Raw genomic sequence first — 23,452 nt, 5'->3', positions numbered from 1 at the left:
AAACAGATACCCATTCACCCATTCCTGACCCAGTGAGGGAGAAGCCACATTGGATATCTGCACCATTAACTTAAGCCTCATTCCAGTTAGGGAACTCTAGCGAGCATGCACAGCTTCCTGTATGTCCAGGTCCTGGTTAAGGGCCTACAGAAGACTTAGGAAGACTGTGGGAAGTCAGCCTATGAGCTGCCCCAGAGTCTTGGGTGTTTCCTCCTCCTGGCCCTTCTACAAGTTCTCAGCTGGTTCCTGAAATATGTGTGTCTTATCTGACTCTCTGAGCTTAATCCCAAGCTGTTAGAAGATGGGGCCCTTGAGGGCAGAACCTCATGAATGGGATTAGTTTTGTTATGTGTGGACCCTAGAGAGTTCCCTCACCCCTCTGCTGTCTGTAGTACAATGAGAAGACAGATGTCCATGAGCCAGGAAGCAGGCCCTCATCAGACAGTGATTGGGCAAGTCGGTCCCTAGTCTTGACCCTCCCAGGCTCTAGCCTGGGAGAATGAACCTGTTGCTTACAATCCACCAATCTGATGTTGTGTCAAAGGTGCCCCAGATGGATGGAGACTGCAAGGCTGTTGTTTCACACTCCAGGCTGTGCAGGGTCCAGCTTTCTCCCCAAACCCTGGCCTTGGCGTTTCCATCTCTAGACACACTAAGATCATGGAGGCTTCAGGGTTTAGATGCAAGGTGCTAAGGACAGTTGTCCTTCTCCAGAGCCCACTGCAGAAGGGCCTCTTGCTTCTTACTACTCTACTGGAAATGTTCTCTACCCTGCTGAACCCAAGTCAGCGCTCAGCCTGCAAGCAGCCCATCCTGATAGCCATCCTTGGAATGTGCTCCAGAGCCTCTCCCTTAGGGTTCATATGGTCCAAGAAAAGTTCACTTTTCCACGTTGTTTAGGAAGAAGATAGTGTGATGCCACCCATGTTCCCAGGCTAGAGCAGGCTGGGCATGCATGCATCCTGACAGTGACCAGTCTCTGTGGCATCTTTGATCACTCCCAGGTTTGCCATGGAGCAGATGGCATGAGATTTCTGAACACTGGCTCACAGTGAGTGAACCTACAGTATGCAGGAAGGGGTGATGTTCTGAAGAGTTACCATCCATCTGTGTGGAGTAACACTGGAGGCAGGTGATAGGGATGCTACCAAGCAGTCCTTTCTATTGTACACTGTCAGGAGACACTTGGCAATTTAAAGAAAGCACGTGTTGTAGAATTACATTTCAGCGTCTTGCCCTGAACCCTCCAGAACTCTCCAGGGCTCCTACCCATCATCCACATGCAAGCCCCCAGCTGTGCATTAAGCATCCCCCTCCACTCCTGTCACCTTGGATTGGAACCCGAAGTTCTCACCCCTACAGCTCTGCCTCTTCGCCAGGACCTAGGAAAAAAATTGCTGGATCATAGCATAGATGTGCATTCTCTTAGCTGATTGTCTCAAGCTATTGTGTCGAACTTTGTTATAAGCACTTCATGGCTATGACCTAATTAATCTCCCAAATAATCATTTAACATAGTCTACCCTCTTTTAGCAAACGAGTAAATGGAGGCAAAACTGGGAGTTACCTGACCTAGTAAACACCATGCTTCAAATGGACTCGCAGAGGTCAGTGATGAGAGGTGACCATGGCCATGGGTTCCAACAGTTGTTCGTTCTCCTTGGCTTTTGATTCAAATGAGTAGGAAATGCTATTAGTTCAGGCCTCACCTGCCACGTGGCAGAGCCTGGGATAGGAGTGCAGTGAGACGAGAAATTGTGGAGATAAAACCCGTGTGAAATGGAAGCCTTCTCACAGGCTGCACGGGCCTGTGCAGAATGGAGTTACTTCTGAGAAAAACGAGATTCAGAGAGATGCGGCAGAATTAGATTACACTTTCAAATTTCCTTATGGAAGAGGTTTGATGCCCAGGAGGGGCACAGGCGGGCTCTGCTGGGGTGGAATGGGCCCAGGTAGATGGCTAGAGCCCCGATCTATGAGGCCTCTGAGTCCTACTGCCGGCAGTGGAGGTGGGAGGGGATGATAGGGCTGAGTGCTGGAGGCTCTCATGCTCTACAGGGATTCAGGTGGCCTCTGCTTCCTTTTGTCTCTATGGTGTCAGGTTTTGTTCAAATCAGAGTCTGTATAAAGAGTGATGACTGTGACATCCCATATCTGTGTGCACCTGTGCCACAGTGTGTTTACATCAGCACACCAATACATGTGTGGACCCGACCATGCATATGAACACTTGCACACATGAATGTGTTTTTGTGTGCGTTATTGAGCACCTGGTGTGTGTACGTGTCAGTTCCAGGCTGGGCATTGATAGAACTGATGGGAGAATGAAACAGGCAGAGCCCCTTCTTGTGTGGCCCTTGGCCAGTGTGATACCATGCCTGTGGAGGAGTATTTGTGTGCTCTACTCATGTGTCCTGTGGCTGAGTGCATCTTCATACTTTCCAGTGTCATCTAATCTTCATGAAGTCTCCTGCGTGAGTCTCCTTAGCACCTCATCATACAGCCCCACAAACAAACAGGGCTGACTTCCTCCTTAACATGGTCTCACTGACTAGTGGACTGGCCTCTGGATGACATTGTTATTTGGCCAAAGCCTATGTGACTCTGACCACAGTGGCAAGTTCCTATCCATTTTCTGCTCTGCAAAGGGAGTGCCTGTCCCTGATGTGGGACCCTAAGGTGGGGCTGTGACTAAACTTTCCAGTGTACTGAACTAGTAACACTTGTCTAGCTTGACATTTAGGCTCAGCTAGTCCGAAGAACTTCTGTATAACTCACAGGGAGCTCTCTGAGACAAGTATTCTTTTCTTCTTTTGGTTTTTGGTTTTGTCTTGCTTTTCAAAACATGGTCTCACTATATAGTCCTGGCTGTTCTGGAACTCATTCCGTAGAACAGGCTGGCTTCAAAGAAGAGATCCACCTGCCTCTGTCTCCCAAGTGCTGAGATTTAAGGTGTGCACCACCACCCAGCAGGGGTATTGTTTTCATACCCATTTTACAAAGAGGAAAACTAAGGCCCAGGGTTAATGAAGTCTACAGGGGAAAGTATCAAATGATTCCAGATCAGGGATAATCTAGAAGTAGCTGGCTTTTCTGCCTCAAAAGTGCTGATGTCTTCAGACACCTAGGAATTCCTTTAGGTTCAAGTGAATTAATGTCTTAGCTAGGGTTACTATTGCTGTGATGAAACCAAGGCAACTTGAAGAGAAACAAGTACATTCCACATCACTGTTCATTACTGAAGGAAGTCAGGACAGGAACTCAAACAGAGCAGGAACCCAGAGGCAGGAGCTGATGCAGAGGCCATGGAGGGGCGCTAATCACTGGCTTGCTCATCACAGCTTGCTCAGCCTGCTTTCTTACAGACCCAGGACATCCAGCCCAGGGATGGCTCCACCCATAAAGGGCTGTGCCCTCCTCCATCAATCACTAATTAAGAAAATGCCCCACAGGATTGCCTACAGCCCAGTCTTAATGGAGACATTTCCTTACATTGAAGCTCCTTCCTCTCAGATGGTTCTAGCTTGTGTCAAGTTGACATAAATTAGCCAGCACAATAGGGAAATGTAACAAGTGACCCAGGAAATTGTCATAAAAGATGTTGGGAGACCTGGTGAAATCTGAATGAGGGTGTGTATATTAGAGAATAAGATTCCAGTGATAATTTCCTGGCATTGTGGTTGTTTTCGGTAATGTATTTAACATACCAAAAGCATTTTAGGGTCTAGAGACCCCATGTCTGAAACCAACTCTTAGACAATTTGTGAGGAAAAGTTGTACATGTATAAGTTTAAAAAAAAAAGAGAGATAGAGAGACTATAAAAAAATGGGCACATGGGAATTTCTCCTATCATTGTAATTTTCCTGGGAGCTGAAAGATTATTTTAAGTTAAAAAGAAAGCTGAGTGTGGTAGCACAAGCCTGTCCTCTGCATTTTTGAGAGGCAGGGGCAGGAGGAGCAGGAGTTTAAGGGTGTCCTCAGCTGCACCCTGAGTTTGAGGTCCAGGTGGGCTACCCAAGAAAACAAACAAGGGCCTGGGGTGGTAGCTTAGCAGTTATGAGTAGGTACTGTGTTTGCAGACTACCTAAGCTCAGTTCCCAGAAGCCGTGTTGGGTAGCTCACAACAGCTTGTAACTCTAGCTCCAGGGGACCCAGTGCCCACTGTACTCACATGTACACATGTACATATCCATATACAGACACATATGTAAACTCACAATTAGAAATAAAAATCAGAGGCTGGAGAGCAAACTCTTGCAGAGGGCCTGAGATCACATCCTAGTACCTATGTCAGGTGGTTCCCATCTGCCTGGAACGCTGGCTTCAGGGGTGACAATGCTTCCGGCCACCACAGGCACTGGAGCTCACATGCACACATCCACACTGACACACCCAGACACAAAGTTAAGACTAATCTTAAACTGGATGGTTGGTGGTGCCCACCTTTAATCCCAGGGCCCAGGATGTAGAGGCAGATGGATTTCTGTGAGTTTGAGGCCAGCCTGATCTACAGAGTCAGTTTCAGAACAGCCAAGGCAACACATGAGATTAATCTTTTAGGGAAAATGTAAAGTTCAAAATGATAAAATGTTTAAAAGAAGCAAGTACCCAATGGAATAGTATCTTCATGGAGTATTTTGTTCTTTACCCCATTCCAGCCTTTGGGCTCTGGCCTCAGGTTCCTAGCTTCCTCTTGACCCACTGTCTGTAGACAATGAGAACCCATGGCTCCTTCACAGGAAGGAGGGGCTGTTCCAGGCCTCTAACTCCCCAAAGGTGTGCACTCCTAGCCACTAGCCTAGATAACCCACAGTTGACTCTGCCCATTAGGGAGACAGAGAACATAGCCTGGACAATGGCATTACTCCCAGAGCAGTGGTGAGCACCACCCTTGGGGTAGAAATTAAGCAGGGTCCATGGTGAGGCTAGAAGGGTACCAGGAGCAGCAGGAGCAGCTGGCATCTGCAGGCTCTATCCCCAGGTATCTATCACTGCAGCCCAGTAGGGGCATACCTGCCATGTGGCCCGCAGCCACCTGCAGCAGGGTAGACACACTAGGGTGGAAAACTGGTCTTGCAGAAGGAGGCTGGGGTGGGGAGGGTGCTCTCCTATGATTCAGGGCCATAGTAGAGCCCATAGGCTTTGCTATTTGGAGAAGCCCACATCATCCCACTGGAGAGGAGCAGCCTGAGTTGGACTGCATAGGTAGGAGCTGCTAAGGCTGTGGGGGGAGAGTTTCTTGTGCAGAGGGCCTCTCTCCAGGGTGAGGGGAGAGTCAGGGGAAGGACTGATGACCTGTCTGTCCCACCTCATCAGTGGGGTATCTGACCTTTGCCCCAGATTGCAGAGCCCAGGAGTTTGTACAGTCCTGGAGCCTTTCACAGACCTCTCAGGTACTTCACAGCTGCCGAGTTAGAACTGGAAACTGCACCTGGACAACTTCTCCCACATCCTGGCCACCTCATCCCCAGTCCTGCTGCCTCCCTCCTTAGGACAGAGAAAGTCTGGAGTTCAGTCTGTTTCCCCCTCTACACCCTGAGACTGCTGAAGAATCCTGTGACCTGGACTCTGGATACCAAGGCAGAGACCACTGATGGTTTTGGGAGAAGCCTATCCCAGCAAAGCCTGTGGTCAGGTTGTCCAAAGGAGGTGGTCTGGCCTCTGGACCTTGGTTTCCTCATCTGCCCAGTAAGGTAAATGGAAATAAGCCCTTACTTCCCACTGGAGTGGTTCCCACTGGAGGGTGGCACATGGGCTAAGCAAACTGATTCTTTTGCCAGGTCCTGTGTGTGTACCTGAGCATGTGCCTGGGCATGTGTGTGGGCACAAGCAGCCTCCATTGTTAAAGATGGGTGTTTTCATGCGTGAGTAGTAATTATTGGGTAATGCTTTAAAACCTTTCCTGAAGGAGTGCAAAGCTTTTTTTTTTTTTTTTTTTTTTTTTCCCTTTCCTGAAGTCAGGAGTACGTTAAAAGGATTACCATGTAGATTTGATTTTTAGATAACACTAAAATGGATCCCAAATGGACTTCAGCAGAGGGCTGCTATCTTCCTAATGGAAAGTGCATGGCCCGAGGCTCTGCTCCCAGAGCCAGTGGAGGAGGGGCAGGAGGGTCTGCAGGGGGCTGGCTGGCTGGCTGGCTAGAGGGGGCTGGGGAGACATGAGTGGGAGACTAGGACTCATTTGGGCAGCAGGAGGTTGTAGATATACCCCCTTAAAGCCCCTTTACTTCCCTGGGAGTATTTATGTCTCCCCTAGCCTGGCCCTGTAGAGCCAAAACCACTCCAGTGGGAAGCAAGGGCTTATTTCCATTTACTTTACTGGGCAGATGAGGAAAGCAAGGTCCAGAGGCCAGACCATCTCCTTTGGACAACCTGACCACAAGCTTTGCTGGGATAGGCTTCTCCCAAGACCTGAGCCTTCCTCAGTGAAAACCATCAGTGGCCTCTGCCTTGGTGTCCAGAGTCCAGGTCACAGGATTCTTCAGCAGGCTTTCCAATTCTGTAACAGTTATGTGGAGCCCAGGAATCAGAGTTCACACTGCCTTGAATAGACTTTTAAAGTAACTTGTGTGTGGTAGGCCCAGCTTGGGTACAGGTGAGATGGAGATGTAGGGGAAGTAGGAGCAGACTGTGGTGTCACTCCTCATGGCTCCTATTGGGTTCTCAAGTGTGGCCAGCCATGCTGAAACCTAAGCTCAGAATGAGTGCTAGCTGTTAGGCAGAAGAAGGGCTGGCACAGATACTTTAGAGCTGGGGTCCCTACTGCCCCTTTACATTTAGGAGTATAACATAATATGCTAAATGCTTTCACCAATGTGGATGCAGTTACTCACCTACCTAGTGGTAGACATCCAAGTCCAGGACCCCAGAGAGGCCAACCCCACTACATGCCAGGTGAGCAGGGAGGAGAGCAGTCTTGTTGAGGCTGTATGGCACTACCTGAAGATCTGAGTTAGCATTTATATAAACAGCTATACAGACTGGGTGCCCTTCCACAGGCCCCAGGGACAATCTTCCCATCCTTGGACCCCAAGCTTCCCCCCTAATTTCCTATACTTTATCCCTCCCTGTAGGCCAGGCCTTAGAAGGAACTTCTCATGAGGTCTGCTTCATGGGCAGAGTCTTTGTCAGAGGAGACAGAGGCTGACACTGGGACAGCCATCATCCTGAATACTGTCTCTCATTCAGACCAATTAACCTTTAGAGCTGCATTAAGGAAATTAGGTGGTGAACTTCCCAGCTAACAGATGGTCCTATAATGACTAGAGGAGGGAGGGGGAAGGAGGTCAACCTTTGCTTGCTGGGGGCAGCCATGGGGCCTCCTCCTCCATGCCCTCACCTGTCCCCTTGGTCCTATGCTGCCATAGGTCTGAGCTCTCTTCTTGCAGAGAGGGCTTCCCTGACCTCTGGCCTCCCCTCCTCTCCAGCAGGCATCAGAGCGGGGTGGCTGGGTTGAGAAAGCACAGGAGAAGAACAAACCCTAAAGCTGTCCATCTTGAATTTCAGTTTCCCCATCTACAGGGGAGAGCATTTGCCTGGGAAACTGAGGGCCATTCTGACCTGACATCTGTGAACCTAGGGTCTCTAGGTGGCAGGCTGTCATCCCCTTCCTTCCTGAACAGGGAAAGGAAAATGACCAGGGAGCGTGGGGGGGGGGTTGGCGCAGCAGCTGGGCCTTCCTTCCCTCCCTCTTTCCTTCAGATCAGGCCAGACGGAACTTTGACTTTGACCCAAGCATTCCTGAAGGGAGTCACACACAGCCCTCAGCTGCCACTCTGAGCCACCCCTTCTTCCCAATAGAACCATTCTGAACCTGTGGATGGAGGGTGAAATGGTCCAATGCACATTGACAGTTGTACTTCAAGAAAGAGTGAAAATGGGAATCTTAGTGGAACACATCCTTAGATCTAGTGTGGCCGGCTTTGGCTGTGTTAGGAGGACATGAGTCTGCCTGGATCAGATCACACAGGTGGCAGTGGCTGGGAAGGGAAAGGCCCAGCAAGGCCAGCAGCCTCTGGACCTCTGGAGGGGTCTAAACAGGACAACAGCATGGTATATTTCCCAAAGTCCAGGCTTGGGACTTGGGGCAGAAGTAGAAAGTGAGGACTCTTAGGAGCCTCTACTTAGAGGGAGCAGTGGAGAAAAAGACACACTCCCCATCCCAGGAGAGGGGTATGCCCTAGATCTCCAGGTCAGTCCCATGCCCATCTGTCTATTCTCCTATATCACAGGTGTGCCGATGCTCTCCGTCCAACCAAAAGGGAAACAGAAGGGCTGTGCAGGCTGCAACCGCAAGATCAAGGACAGGTACCTGCTGAAGGCCCTGGACAAGTACTGGCATGAGGACTGCCTCAAGTGTGCCTGCTGTGACTGCCGCCTGGGTGAGGTGGGCTCCACTCTCTACACCAAGGCCAACCTCATCCTGTGCAGGCGTGACTACCTGAGGTGGGTCCTGCTGCTCTGCCCTGCTAACACAGTGCTATCCTTCCAGGCTGGTGTGACTTGACCCCAAACTCTAAACCAGTCAGCCTGTGTACATAGCCGTGTGACTGCCCCTTATTCATCGCCTTATGTTAGCCCTGTGAGCCACCCCAATGCAGGCTTGTGTCTTTAACTCCTATCCAAGCAGGCACTAGTAGCACTTGGGTATCAAGATAATCTTCCCATGAGTGTCAGCCTGGCTTCAGCCTTATGAGTGCCAGCCTGGCTTCAGTCTTATCCGTCTCCCTTGGATATTTAGGAGGGGACACCTCAAAGGGGCCTGGAGGAGCAGATGAAATAGCCCAGACTTGCCTGGGCCTTTCTCCCTTGTGGAGTCTCTTGCCCATCTCTCCCCAGAGTCCTCCTTTCCAGGTGTGCTGGGATTAGGCTCTCATTTGCCTTGGTTGGCAGGGAGCCACACCCTAGGACAAGGATTGGCAGTGCTTTTTAAAGACCTGGGTTTGAACCATCCTGAGCCTTTAGCTTCAGACCTTTTCTCCGTTTAAACCCCCTATCCCCGACCAACCTTGCATTCTTCAGAGCTCTTGCCCCTCTGCCACAATAATCTGGTCCCCCGAGGCTGTCTTCCCCAGCTAACCCCTCCCTTAGGCCATTTATGACATCAGCAAGGCTGGAAGGAGGCCATGAAGCAGGGGCCTTGGCTGAGGCCCAGCACCTGCATTTGGCTCTGTCACTAGCTGCTGGATGTCGGCTGGGCAGCCTTGTGGGGAAGGAAGGCCCATCACATTAATTAGCAGGATGGGGTGAGAGCTGGTGGGACTTCTGCTCAAGTCAGGACAAGTTGGAGGGGGCAGAGTTATCTGGAAACTCCCACCTTCCACGAAGAGACTGAGAGTTACCTGTCTGCACCTTTCCTTTCCAGTGTTGTCTTTAGCTTCAGCAACAGATTTTTATTTATTTATTTACTTATTTTAAGAGATGGTGTTTAGTGCTTCTAGGGTAGAGGGAGGAATTGAGACTGGGAGGAAGGGTTAAGGATTCTCTTGGGAAGTCAACACCCAAGGACATGGAAGGAAGCCCTTCAAGTCTGGAGCTTTGGGACATCTACCTGGGTAGTTGAATTAGCAGGCTAGGGTGAGGTGACTGTACAATTGATGGCCTGCCAACAGGACTTGGAGGAGCACCATGGTGTGGTGTGGGCTTGTCAGGAACTCTAAAGCACCACAGCATTCTGGGCCCTGTCAGCCATGGGGGCTGAAGGCTTTCCGCCTGTGCTCTGGTAGAGGTAAGGAATGACTTCTAGAGCCAGGTAGGCCAATACGTTGGGGAGGGGTGGTTGGCAAGAACCTGACCCTTTGCAACAACTCCTGGGCAGGCAGATGGTGTGGCCCAGCCTTTGTCTGCCTTTATCTGAGCCACCAGGCAGCTCAGGCCAGTGAATAATGGAGCCAAGCTGGTCTGCAGGTGCCTGAGCCTACATGGACAAATCGGGGATTAGAGGGCCCCACCACTTGCCTCTTAGCCCCCTTGCACCATTTGGAGCTTGCTCAGCGGAAAGGAAGCAAGGAGGAGCTTGGTTGCCCAGACCATTAGAGCACCAAACCAAGAATTTCCATGAATGGGGAGGGAGTGAACTTCCTGTCCCCCTGTCCCCAGAGCTCTGCAGCCAGCAGCTGAGAGGAGGGATACCCTCTCAAAGAGACCATTGTGCCAGCTTCCCTTGGAACTTGCTTTGAGTGAGAAACATCTTTAGGCAGGCTGTGCTTGTCTGGCAGCATCATTGTACAAACAGATAAACTGAGGTTCCAAGAAGGAAAAAGAGGCATAGATGAATGACACAGTGAGATTATAGAAGAAAATTTCATAATTTAATCTTATTTTTGAGATGTGTAAGCTAGGCTGGCTTCTACCTCCCTGTGTAGACATAGATTACCTTCGATTCCTGTTCCTCCTGAGTGCTGGGTTATAGACATAAATGACCACATAGGACTCATGGAACTGGGGGTGGGACCCAGGGCCTCTTGCTTGCCTGCCAAGCACTCTGAACTTCAGCCCCAGAAAGCACTGTAATTTTAAAAGCAAGAAGTTAGTATCATAGATCACTCTCCCAGAGGAGCCAGACATGTGCCCCTAGTGAGTTGTTTATCTCTCTGTGACTCACTCTTATCCTGAATGGGGATGATACAAGTGTTGACCTCAGTGGGCCGTGTTGGGATCAAATGAGGTGATTTTTTTTATAAGCTCTTAGCATGTCCCTGAGCCACAGGTTCAGTTAGGGTTAAGGTTAGGCATTGCTAAGTGCATAGTCTTGTGAGTGATGTTTTATTCTTTGACGGTTGGGATAACTGGGGCTCTAGGAGGTTCCAAGTGACTACCTGAGGATGCACAGCCAATGGTGGACAGATTGTCTCTGAAATTTAGGCTTGTGTGGGTCTGGAACCTTTGCTTAGGGGCCAGTCTTTAGGGACCCTGGTGGAAACCTGAAATGGGTATAGGGTGATGGTGTCTGCTAACATCTGACTGTAAGTTACATAGCCTCCCTGGGAAGTGAGATGCCAGTCTTTTGGAGCTTAATCTAGCAGGATCTCAATATGGTAGTTAGTTTTTGACTAGGAGCTACGGATTGGGCAGGCCCCTGGGTGGAAGCAGCTCCTTGGCCAGTCCTTGAATCCTCCATGCCCTTTCCCTGGCAGGCTTTTTGGCACCACAGGAAACTGTGCTGCCTGCAGCAAGCTGATCCCAGCTTTTGAGATGGTGATGCGAGCCCGAGACAATGTGTATCACCTTGACTGCTTCGCCTGCCAGCTCTGCAATCAGAGGTGAGTGCCAGACCATCAGCCAACCCAACACACTTCCCCAGACCTTAGCCTGAGGCCTGCTGGCTGGGCCAGGAGTGCTGAAGAGGCATGCATGCAAGTGTGATTTCTTTTGTGCATATAGCTGAGTGTGCATGCTGTCATTGCCATACATGTGCATATGTGTGTATCTACACCCTGTAGTCAGATGTGTACACTCCAGGACTGGTGTACATATATTGGTGGCAAGTTTCTGTATGAATTTAATGATGGGATATGTGTGCATTTTCACAGTATGTATACTAAGTATAGGTACATTTGAGGGAGGGTTTTTCGTGTCAGGGTCTCATGTATTCCAAGCCACTTTCAAACTTGATATGTAGCCATGGTTGACCTTAAACTCCTGCTTCTACCTCCTGAGTGCTGATATTACCTGTATTACCATGCCTGCTGTATTCATTTCTGGGGATTGAACCCACTTGTGTGCAAGCTAGGCAAGCACTCTACCAACTGAGCTACATTTCCAACCCAACCTCTACTTTTTGTGCTTGTTTGTTTGGAGACAACGTCTCATGTAGGTCAGGCTAACCTTAAACTTGCAGTGTAGCTGTGGATAACTGAACTCTTGATTTTCTTGCTTCTACTTCCCCAGTTCTAAGAATGCTGGGATTGTCGGAGTAGGCTACCATGTCGAATATATATGTGCTGCGCTTGTGTATGTATTTTAAATGTTTGTGTACACATGGATACTAGTGCATGGGATTGGTGTGCAGTTGTGCATGTGACTGTAATTGTTCATGCACAAGAGTGTGTGCATACTGCATGTACATGATGAGGTGAGAATTTTTATGTACTTGTTTTAAACGTGTGTGAACAATCTGGTATCTGTGTGCATATTTTTTTTGTGTCCTGTCTAGTGAGAAGGAGTTTCTAGGCCCACAGAGTGAGAGTTCTCTTCAGGGACTGCCACTCCCTCCCCACTCCACTCCTGTGAATCTGGTTCCAGTCCTCACTCTCTCTCTTGTGAGTTTTTGGGTCTCACCTACTATTCCAGGCCTTGAGGAATGTAAGGCCTTCATCTCTGACTTGGAACCTATCATTAAAAAGCAGGACATCTTCTCAGAAGCCCCAAGGCCAGGCAGGACTTCATACAAATGTTCCCAGGTTGAAGTCTAGAAGGAACACTCAACCAGGTTTAGTACCGGGAACACTAGGCTAGCTGGGTGTTCTGGCGAGCCGCCCTACTAGCGGCGCTCTGTGAAGTTCCATCGCCACCTGGTGGTTGGACTGAGATCCAATGCTGGGACTGAGTCAGTGACCCTAGGGCTTAAAGTCTCAGCCACCAGGAGACATCTTTGAGGGGAAGCTTGAAATCCCTCAATACTTCCAGAGGACAAAGAGACCCAAGTGTGATCTCCCTTGGGTTGGAGAATAAATTGTGGACCAAGGTCACACTCTGTTTAGAGGATGCAAGCCCTAAACTGGGAAGGCAAGGGATGGAAACAACCACTTCATCCTCCCTCCCTGCTTCCTCTCCTCTCTCCTCCCTCCTCCCCCACCCTTCTCCTCTCTGTCTAGTTATGGTTCTCTGTCCTCCTGAACCTTCTCTGGGACTGGGCTGAGTTATCTGAATTCCTCCTGCACCTCCTTGAGTGGCCTGATGTGGGAGGCCTGCGGCTTGACTGTCCCACCACCCCAGGCTGCAGGGGTCTGCTGAGAGTAATTGATCAGGCTTGCTGTGACATTTCTTCTTTGCCCTTAGAAGGTTCCCAGAGCTAGCTCATCAGCACCACCACCTCCCCAGCATGTCCCACCTTCTGGGCCAGGCTGGAACCTCCTCTTACTGGGACTTCACCTATAGCCTTTTTATCTCTTCCCTGGATTTTTCTAGATTTTGTGTGGGAGACAAATTCTTTCTGAAGAACAACATGATCTTGTGTCAGATGGACTATGAGGAGGGACAGCTCAATGGCACCTTCGAATCCCAGGTTCAGTAACGCCCTGCATCTGGCCTCCAGGTCCATCTGTCCGTCTGCCCGCCTGACCACCTGCCTGGCAGGCCGGCCAGCCACTCTGCCTGCGCGAGCTGGCCAGCGCTGTCCTACAAGTTAGAACTTCATCGTCAGTGGGAAGGTGGCTTTTCTCTACCACCACCCATCTCTGCAGGCCCTCCTGGGGCCAGGCTTGGCCTGTACAGTCTGTCTTCTGTATATAAATGGGAACATTTATTTTATGAGAAATGTAATGCGATTTTATTACTGGCGTGGATTAAACTTATGAATGTTTCCGGGGACATGACTCTGTGTTGTTCACATGACTGACAACAGCTGCCTCCGGTTGTATGTCAGCATATGCTGCTGCCAGCCAGTGGGGGAACAAGCTTGGCTTTAGGGATCAGAAGGAAGGGGATAACTTAGAGTGCTCTAGCCACAGGTGAGAACTGAGTTATCCCTCCCCTCCTACAAAGCATACATCCTGGTGCTGTGCCGAGCCCTAAGAAGAGGGCCAGCATGACCTTTTGTGTTCTTTTAGCCTGCCCCTCCTCATTGGAATCCCTAACAAAGTGACCAGCTAGGGAGCCAGTTCTGCCCTGCTCCCCAGTAGAGCCGCAAGTCCCATAGTGTGACAAGTGTCCTCCTAACTCCCCTTCCCTTTTACAGTGGTGGACTTTGGAGCCTAGAGCCTTGTTTATCAATTAAGAACAATTATGTTTCCCTTCAGCTTAGGTATGCTGGCTGGAGATGATCAGTCAGTCACTCAGCAATCCTCAGTCTACTCCCAAGTCTTAGTTGTATGCCTCTATTGGAGTTAACCTCAAGGGAATCAGGCATGAGGTTGAATCACTGATGAGACACAGTCTACCAGGGACCTGGAAAGCTGAAGCCTCAGTAGAGGGAGGGAGAAGAAAGCCAGGAAAACTGACAGAGCACACCAGAGGAAACAGACTGCTACTGGAAAGACATGAGATGGGCCCATTCTCTGAAGCAGACATTGGCTGTGATGATTCTTGAGAGTCTGGGACAGAGGAGCCAATGGACATACTGTCAGACAGACACATGTGCAGACAGGCAGAAGAGACAGGCAGGCGAGCCAGCAGGCAGACAGCCCAGGCCAGAAGACAGCAGGACCTGCAGCAGACAGGCAAATGGTGTGGCGTTCCTATCTGCCTGGCTGAGCTGGGCTCACCCAGAGTAATGGGGTTAATGCCACAGTGCCGGGCACAGTGCCTGGAAGGAGCAGAGCAGACCATGGGTATCAGTAAGAAGCCTGGTCAGGGAAGTCTGGGTGGACAGGCTGTCCACCCAGGCCCTTGCTTCTCTTCCTTAGGGCCACAGCCTGGAGCCCAGTGCTGAAGGAGCCTGGCTATGGCCTCCAGCTATGGCTGCCTCTCCCATCCCTGCATCAACCCCACTGCTCCATTCTGAAGTGTGGAAACAAAGCTCTCAGGTGCCTGGAAGAAACTGCTTCTCTAGGTCCCGGTTTTGTGGCCAGTGGAAGGAATGGGTAGAACCAAAGATCATGGTGTAGAAATTCTCTGTGAAGGAGCTATACCCACGAATGTGTGAGAAAGGAGAGGCATAAATAGATAAATAAACAATTGAAAGAAAAAAAAATAGAGCCAGTGTGCCTGGCTGCCAGGGGTGTTCGTTGTGTGCGTGATGTGGTTGAATATAATCAGAGACGGGAGGACGGCTGTTCACCATGATCAGTCTTCTCCTTCAACTTGAAAAAGCAGATTATTTTCCTGGATTGTAGCACAGTCCTCTACACCAGAGTCTCTCTGGGCTCTGAAGGTCCAGGGTGCCTGCCCCAAAGGCCTGACTCCTAACTTCAGAGTTTGCTGTAGATAAAGTTGTAACACAAGTTAATTACATGGTTATGGGGAGATAACAGAGCCACTCGAATGTAGTTTCTGGGCAATTACAATTGCTTCCAACAGAGTTACCATATTGCAGCCATGAAATAACTTGTCATTCTGCGGTAATTATGTAATTAACTTGTCTTACCACTCTAGGTTGCACAACAATTAATTCACTCACAATAAGATAGACTCAAAATCAGACAGGCGGCATTTGAAAAGCCCCCAGTAGAGGAGTTGGCCTTCTAAGAAGCCCCCAGACATACTCTGTCCACCCTCTGACCTTATCAGGGGGCCTTCCCAGTTCCACACGTCCCAGAACATGCCAAGCCCCAATTTATTGCTCTTTTACAACCATGCCTGGAAGTAAGAATGATCTGATTGCTTATGTAAGCCAGGAGACCCAGATCTCCACTGTGAAGTGTTGTGCTAACCTCACCATGCTGGACATTGTGAGAGCATGAATAGGATGCACCTCACCAGGAAGCCCCATCAGTCCACAGATGCTCTTAGGCAGACTGAGCGGGCCTGACCTTAACCATATGAGGCCACATGAGAGGAGGTGGCAAAGACTAAGCACTGTCTCATGAGGAAACTGAAGCAGGGCAGCAATGACTGCTGAATCCTAGGGATTATGCATCTGGAGGGGATTTGTGCTGCCCATCGGTGACTTAGAAAAAGCCTCGCCTCCCTTACCCCAGCCACAGGTAGGAGAAAATTAGTGAAGTGCAGGATAAGAGTCGACCCAAATTGGTTCTCCTTGGTGGCTGCAACCCACAGATGATTGAGGGTTAGAGACAGAGCTACAACCATTGGAAGCTGCATCAGATCTATCCTGGGCCATGTGGCACTTGAGCTTGGACTGACTTTGCACTATACATAAAACCCTCCCATAGGCAGCCCCGGGTGTTGGGAGGCTCCATCTCCTGTCTTCCTTGGCAGCCTCATATCAGAAATAATATCACAGGGCTCCTGGGCCCTCATGCACAGTGGAATCTGTTCTTGTCCCTAGTCCTTGATCTGAAGGTGAACCACAGGGCAGTTTGGAAAGAATCTTGATTCTAATCTTGATGCTGCCTGTCATGAACTCTCACATGGGTCTTGTCTCCTAGATCTGATCATGGTAACCTTTTACACAGGAAGCACTGGTAAAACACACATGACATTCTTGTCCGGGGGGGGAGCTCATCTCTATGAAGAGATGGTTGCTTCCCTCAATTTCTGCCATCAGAGGCCATTCATGATCGGGCTAACCAAACTGGCACTGAGTGATGCCCAGAACTACCTACCTGGCATACCAAGTGAGGGCAGGCCCAGGAAAGATGCTTCCTGGCTGCAACTGTTCATCACCCTTGGAGAAAATGCCACAGAGATAATGGTGTTGGTGAGTCAATATTTAGCTATCTTTTACCTTTAAAGCTCCAATTTCCTGAAAATGAATGAATATAGATGAGCTGATATGAAGATAGGTGGGTTCAGAAAAATATTTGGTCAAGCCTAGTTTATCATGAGTGAATAATCATATGAAACACACACACACACACACACACACACACACACACACACACACACACACACACACCTCACTCACAAAACCAGAAAGGAATTGCTTTACTCAGAAACCTCAGCCACTTGTTATTGCTTCTCGAGATCCCTGGGGGCAGGCATTCATAATGCTTTAGTCCACCTAGGGTCTCAGTTTCCTGTCCTTGGAGCAGGAAGACAAAGGTTGTCCCAGATCTCTGACTATTGGTACCACAAAAGTAGATTACTTTTGAACTCTGTACATCATTTTTGTCGCCCAGTTGTCTTCAAATTCGTAGCACTCTTGGCTCCTGCTATCACGTTTAGATTCTCTTAAGTTCTTGTAATGTCCAACATGGACTCCTAGCTGAGCCCAGTGTTCAAATTGTAAGCTTCATGTCAAATTCCTTCTACCCCTTTAGCCACTTGTGTGCCATTCTTAGAGCTTGGGACATCTCTTAATGAAGCTTCTTGTACCTGGGTTCCACCTTCTTGACCCTCCAGGGTTTGAGTGTGACCCAGAAAGACGGCAGTTGCTGTTTGCAGCTATAGAGGGAAGTCTCGAACCTACTCTGTGTAGGCTCAGGAAGGAGGGGGCTAGGCACTCAGGAATGGAACGGAACAGTTTTTAAGCCCTCTTTCCAATGGGGCTGTGTCAAACAGGCTTGCATTCAGTTTGGACTGTCCCAGGTGGTTTCTGATCCTGGCATCACTCCTCCATGAGAGCTGGTGGAAGCCCTCTTGCTACTGAACTTCCTCAGACTGCCCACTTCTCTCTCTTATCAGACCCTAGGCTGCACACATGCCTAAGGACTCCAGTGGATGCTGTCCAGACTTCTCTGAGTCCAGCAAAATCAAGTATCCATTTATCCCCTGAGCCTAGGCTTGGCAGAGAATCCAACACCCCTTGATTTGGGTCCCTTTAGCTGATTGCGGTTCTTTGTGATGGGGATAGTCCTTTTCCTCTCCCTTCCATCTTTGACACACAAACCGATTCCAGAAAGGAGGTAGTCCAAAGGGTCTTGACTGAAGGTTAGTTACAGATTCTGGCCCAAGTCTGCTCTGTAATGTGGGACTGGAATTTCCAGTTTTTGAACAAGATTGGTTTTGTCTCTCAGAGCTGGAAGATGCTTGGAGGGACCAAGTCATGTTCCAGGTCATATGTCCTGATGTAGTGGATCTCACCATTGCATTTAATGAACATAAAGACTTCCTATGGAAGTCAGAGGGCTCCAAAGAATCCCAAGACTCCCCTTCTCCTGTCTTAACTTCTGTGCTCAGCTGCCAGTCCATGGCATAGGTGAGATCTGGGGCTACACACTAACAGAACAGACACAAGGAACAGAGCAAAGAAGAAAGAAAGAATATGAGTTGATGCCTGGCATGATGATACACACCTGTCATCCCAACACTTAGGGAACAGAGGCAAAAGGCTCTAAAGTTCATTTTAATCCTTAGCTACATAGGGAGGCCAAGGCAGGCATGTCTCATAAACACAAAGAGGACTTGGAGAAAGGAGAAGACTATGAGGTGAGGAAGAAAAACAAGAAGATGAATAGATCAGGGATGGGAGAAGAGTGTAGAAAGAAGTTCCTAATTGCTGAGATGAGCTTAATAGAAAGGGCAGTGTGGTATAGCATTGAAATGCTGGCTCAGAAGCCAAGTGGGTGATATGGTTAGGATCATAGCTTCCATCCTGGCAGCTGCTCAGTCTGGACTGGGTTACTTGAGTCTTGGTTTACAGAGGAGAGTCATCCTTTTACTTAAAGAAGAATATTGACAATTCCTAGTTTTCAAAGTTGCCATCCTGAGATGTAGAAGATAACATGGACAGCACTCATGGCTTCAGACATGATGGTGAGACCAAAAAAGCACTTGGTGTAAGAACTTTAACATTCCATAACTGTATTATGTCTACTGGTTTGATCTGGGGTCTACCTCCAGGAGAGTTTCTGAGCCCCTCCTATGCAAAGTCCTGACTCACATACACAGACTTGGCCTCATCATTGCAGGCTGTCTTTGGTACCTTCATGCTCTCAGGAGAGAGCATTGTACCCTGGAGCAGGGAGGACCAGGGGAAGTTCATCCCACACTGGCCAAGTGGGCTTTCATAGATAAGATTATACACAACCCATTTCAGTCTCTTTGCATTGTGTCCATCACTTGGCAGTTAAAAAACAAAAACAACACTCCCCCAGAAAAAAACAAAACTGAGGCCCCAAGAACTTTGTGAGTTGTGTAATCTGGATTTGAACTTGGGCCTGGTCAAACTTTACTTTTTATGCACGTTACTGAGAGATGAAAATCTCAGAGGCAAAGACCTGGGCAGTAGGAGTATCTGAGAATTCAGAAGTTAATTTTACTCCTAATGGAACCACAGGCCTGACTGCAATGGGGAGATACTTGGTTGGTTAAATGCTTGTTTTGCGAGAAGACCTGCATTTGATTCCAAGAGGCACATTAAAATATGAGCATGTACTGTAGACTTGTAATCTCAACACTGGAGTGACAGAGGCAGGTGGATCCTAGCCAGCCACCCTAGCCTACTTGACAAGTTCCAGGCCAATGAGAGACCATGTCTCAAAAGGTAGAGTGTATGACTCCTAAGGAATGATGCTTAATGTTATCCTCTGACCTTCATGCCCATGGACATACACACCAGATTGTTCCTGGGTGAAGACAGGGCCTGACATATTTGTCCTCCAGTGCATGTCTTATCCAAGCATAGCAACATTGGATGCTAGATAGGATAACCAGGGCAAGCTCCTCATCTACTCCCTAGCTGGGATCCTATCAGGGAGGTGGGTCTCAATGCAGCATTCTCCAGTCAGGAAGCAAGTCCATTATTCAATCAATTGATAAGAATCCGGTGCTTGCTACATGCCAAGTTTGGTGCTAAGAGCTGAGGAGTGAAGGTACCAGGTCCAAGGCAATAGTGTAGAGGTTGGAGGAGGAATGTGCATTCCAAGGCATGGAGCAGCAGAGAGAAGCTTATTTAGATCAAGAGGCTTTAGGATGGACAAAATAGTTCAGTGAGTAAAGGCATCTGCTATTAAGCCTGATGACCTCAGTTCAATCCCTGGTACTCAGATAGAGAGGACCAGCTCCCACATGTTATTCTCTGACCTCTACAAGCACACTGTAGCACGTGTGTGTGTGTGTGTGTGTGTGTGTGTGTGTGTGTGTGTGTGTGCGCACACACACACACACACACACACACACACACAGATGGGAAGATGGGTGGATAGATAGATAGATAGATAGAATAGAGTGGTCTCTGCTCACCCACCCATAGAGACTACCTTACCCAAAGGGCTCACTCTAAGGTACACTGAGAGTGCACACTAGATTTATCTAGCTTGAGGACTTGGTGTCATTATCCTTCGGGCCCCTGCCTGCCATGCCCTGTCCTCCAATCTATGACTCTGCCTGCCTGCCATGCCCTGTCTTCCAGTCTAAGACTCTGACTGGACACAGTGGATGGAGGACAGGAAGCTCTATGTAGCCCCATCACCTCCTCAGTGCACCATTCCCTTTGGTTTCCAGATTAGTAAAAAAATATTTTCCCTAAAATACAAAGAAATTGGGTTTGGGTTCTTGGCTGCTATCACCCATCTCCCTGTTTCAGCTAGGGACACATTGGCTGGATCTATGGTTTCTGGAGATTCTCTTGGGGTCCTGGTGAGATTGTTCTGAACACTTACAATTACTACCCAGAGCAGAAGATGCATCCAGAAAGCAGGTTTCTCTATACTCTGCATGACTAGTTTTCTAGGGAAAACGACAATTTGCTATAAAAGCAGGAATTAGCAATGCCCAAAGGGCCACAGGACATTGGGAGCTGGCAGGACTAGCCCCACTGTTCCCTCTGGCCCCTCCTAACCTGCCTGGTTTGTTGTGATGGGGAGGGGCTATGAGCTGAGGCTAAGTTTTGGATTCTGTACCTTCTTAGCACCTGGAACAGAACTAGCTTGAGGCTGCTGGGTTCCCTTAGCTGTGACTCACAGATAGGGGTGGGGAGTAGGGGTGTCCACTGGGTTTTGTCTGTTGCTATTGACAGCACCGCCTAGAGAAGGGGTGTGCAGGCTGGCTCCAATGGACCTTATATCTTCCTTCAGCGTGGGTTTCATCCAGGGCTATGGGTTTCCAAACTCCTATGAAGGTGACACTAGATCCTCCACTCCTTGTCCAGGGACACCAGGCCACCTTCTACTCATGGCCTTGCAGAGTGAAGGAGTGAGGCTGTCTTTGCACAAGGGAGAGTATGGGTGGTCACTAGTTCCTTCGGACTCAGGAGTACTGAGACCCCCTGCTCTCAGTTCTCACAGGTAGGCTGTCCTTCTCCTTAGGACTCCTGCAGCCCCAGCCTTCCCTGTATGCCTTCTCTGCACCTGCTTTCTTACTTAGAGCCTATGTGGGAAATAATCCTTGTATTCATTATGTGACCCCCCCCTCCTCTGCCTCTCTGCTTTCATTAGAGACAAGAGAGCTAATTACCACCCCTCAGAGGCCCAGCTACAGGCCATTTAGAACTGACACAGCCCTTGAAATGATTTAAAAATCCCATTCTCCTGCAATGAAATTGGCCACCCTTCCCTCCTCATTAAGGCTAATTACTAAATGTTTCACATTCAAGGAGGAGCCTTACTCTAACCCTCTACCCAACCCCACCTCAAGAAGTGGTTTTCCATAGAACCTTCCTGGGCAATAGCAGAGGCTCTCCTGTATCTTGACTGGCTTTTGAAGACCCAATACACCACAACATCCTATGGAATCCCCAAAAGTGAAGCCTGGAGGGATCAGGTTGTTGGAGGTAGATGAAGTGGTGCTGAGGAGGAGGGGAAATCTGCAGTTAAGAGGGCACCAGCACTCCAGTAGCTCGCTACAAAGTTGCTGACACCAGACCAGAACAAGAAGGAACTTTTTGCATCCTAGAGGAAGTCAGTCAAGGCTGGGTATACTCCATGGAGTTCTCCGTGGTGCTGGATTTTTTAGACACTTTCTTAGGCTCAATAGTGGATGCTTCCCTGCTTAAAACCAGAAAACTACTACTATTATTGATGATGGTGGTGGTGTTGGGGTGGTGATGATTCATTGTAAAATTAATAGTGTTCTGTGGCTTTTCCTAGGGAGATGTGGAAATCTAGAGAGTACCATAGATGGGACATTGATGACAGACCAAAGAAACTATTTCATCTAAGTCTAACATGGGAGATCAGTGGGTTTATTGGGGTTCTTTACAGGAACAGGAATAACTTAAATGGAGCTATATCACTGAAAAGCTCAGCTCAGCATGGATGACGGCTGACAAAAAGCTGCATTCCTGCCGCTCCTATGCAACTGATGGGCAGCGGCACCAGTCTCCTCTTTCCAGAAACTGTTCACTGTTTTTATAACCTTATGAAACTTGAGACTTTCTCAGCTCCATGGGCCTTATAAGCTTTGTTAGGCTCCTAAGTCTTATGAGGCTCCCTCTTGAATCGAGGAGGGAACATTTCAGTTCAGAGGAAATAGTTACAAAACACCAAATTAATAAATAAGATTGCACCTGTTTTTCTAGGTAGTGTTTGGTATAGCTCAGGCTGATCTCAAACTCACTATGTGGTCAAGAATGGCCTTGAGCTTCTGGTCTTCTTGCTTCTACCTCCAATGTACTAGGATTAGAAGTATATGCTGCCACAGGTTTGTGCATCACTGGGGGGAAAACCTAGGGTCTTAGGCATGATAGACAAACACTATCAGTTTAACAACACCCCCAACCATCATTCTTTTTTCTTAGCTCTCATCCTTAATCTCAGTCTAAATTGATTATTTCCTAACATTTGTTCTTTGAATTAGGATTTCTAGCTTAGGCTCTGAATTCCACCTGGCTCTGCTTTTCTGTATTTATTGAAGACTGGAAGACACAGTCCTTAAAGTTCTTCTCCTGACATCTGTCAGAAGCCTTTCATTTGCTTTCCAAGAGACGGGTGGTGTGAATGGTCCCTGCACACCTTCCTTCCAACCTCACCAGTAGAATATGCATGTTAATGTTTAGCTCCAAAGTGAGCTCTGTGTGGAGGGGCAGTATAAGGGAAAGTGGTGTTACCTGCTCTGTTAGAGATGCCAAAGCCTTCCCAGTGTGCATGTAGGCTAAGCAGGAATCAGACCCTACATTCCACTGCTGTTTTGTCCCTGCTGACCCCCAGCCACAGACACACTTCAAAGAGTGAGGTGCTATATTCTAAGTCCTCTTCTGGATTCTGTCAGTCCTGCCTACATTCAAGCTTTGCTTTCTGGTGTTTGTAAATGAATGTTCAAGCAAGGAGAAAAACTCTTATGTTCTATGTATAGGAAGAAGTACCCATTTCAGAGACACCTCCCCCGATAGACCTTACCCCATCTGGGTGATGTCTAGATCTCCACAACTCCTACCTCTGTTTGGTCTAAGTACATTCCACTTCTCAGTGTCCTATCTTCTGTTTTATGCAGTCAACATTGCAGATTCCCCCGTGTCTCCAGCAGCTGTATCTTCAAGGAGAGATTTGATACTTATATCCTCCAGTATTTTCTGCCATAGGAACTAGCCCTTCTTCAGAATTTTCATGACACAATTCCCATTCCCCACTCTCACTATGCTAATGGTCCACATGTGAATTGGTCACTTTCATGTCACCATAATCACAATGCCTGGTTGGAAAAAAAGGCAACAACTGGAAGGAGGAAATATCTATTTCAGTTCATGGTTTCAGTCTATCATATCAACAAATGCATAGTGCTAAGAGCATGTGGCTGTTCACACGTCAGGAATTAGATGCCAGACATCACCTTCAAATGTCCAACCGTAAT

The 23,452-nt window shown here is 48.6% G+C and overlaps 1 protein-coding gene across 2 annotated transcripts in view; it reads left to right on the top strand.

Moving 5' to 3' along the window:
• Lmo1 (LIM domain only 1) overlaps window positions 1-13,534 on the top strand; it is a 36,605-nt gene extending 23,071 nt beyond the window's left edge. For both annotated transcript variants that reach the window (XM_051192644.1, XM_051192643.1), the window contains 3 exons: window positions 8,236-8,449; window positions 11,140-11,265; window positions 13,133-13,534. In XM_051192644.1, coding sequence (XP_051048601.1) covers window positions 8,236-8,449; window positions 11,140-11,265; window positions 13,133-13,238 — 446 coding nt within the window. In that variant the 3' untranslated portion in view covers window positions 13,239-13,534. The remainder of the gene's footprint in view (window positions 1-8,235; window positions 8,450-11,139; window positions 11,266-13,132) is intronic.
• Window positions 13,535-23,452: the final 9,918 nt, after the last annotated feature.

This window comes from Phodopus roborovskii, unplaced genomic scaffold, assembly GCF_943737965.1.
Source record: "Phodopus roborovskii unplaced genomic scaffold, PHOROB, whole genome shotgun sequence".
Taxonomy (NCBI): Eukaryota; Metazoa; Chordata; class Mammalia; order Rodentia; family Cricetidae; genus Phodopus; species Phodopus roborovskii.
This window is presented reverse-complemented; position numbering and strand designations above follow the sequence as displayed.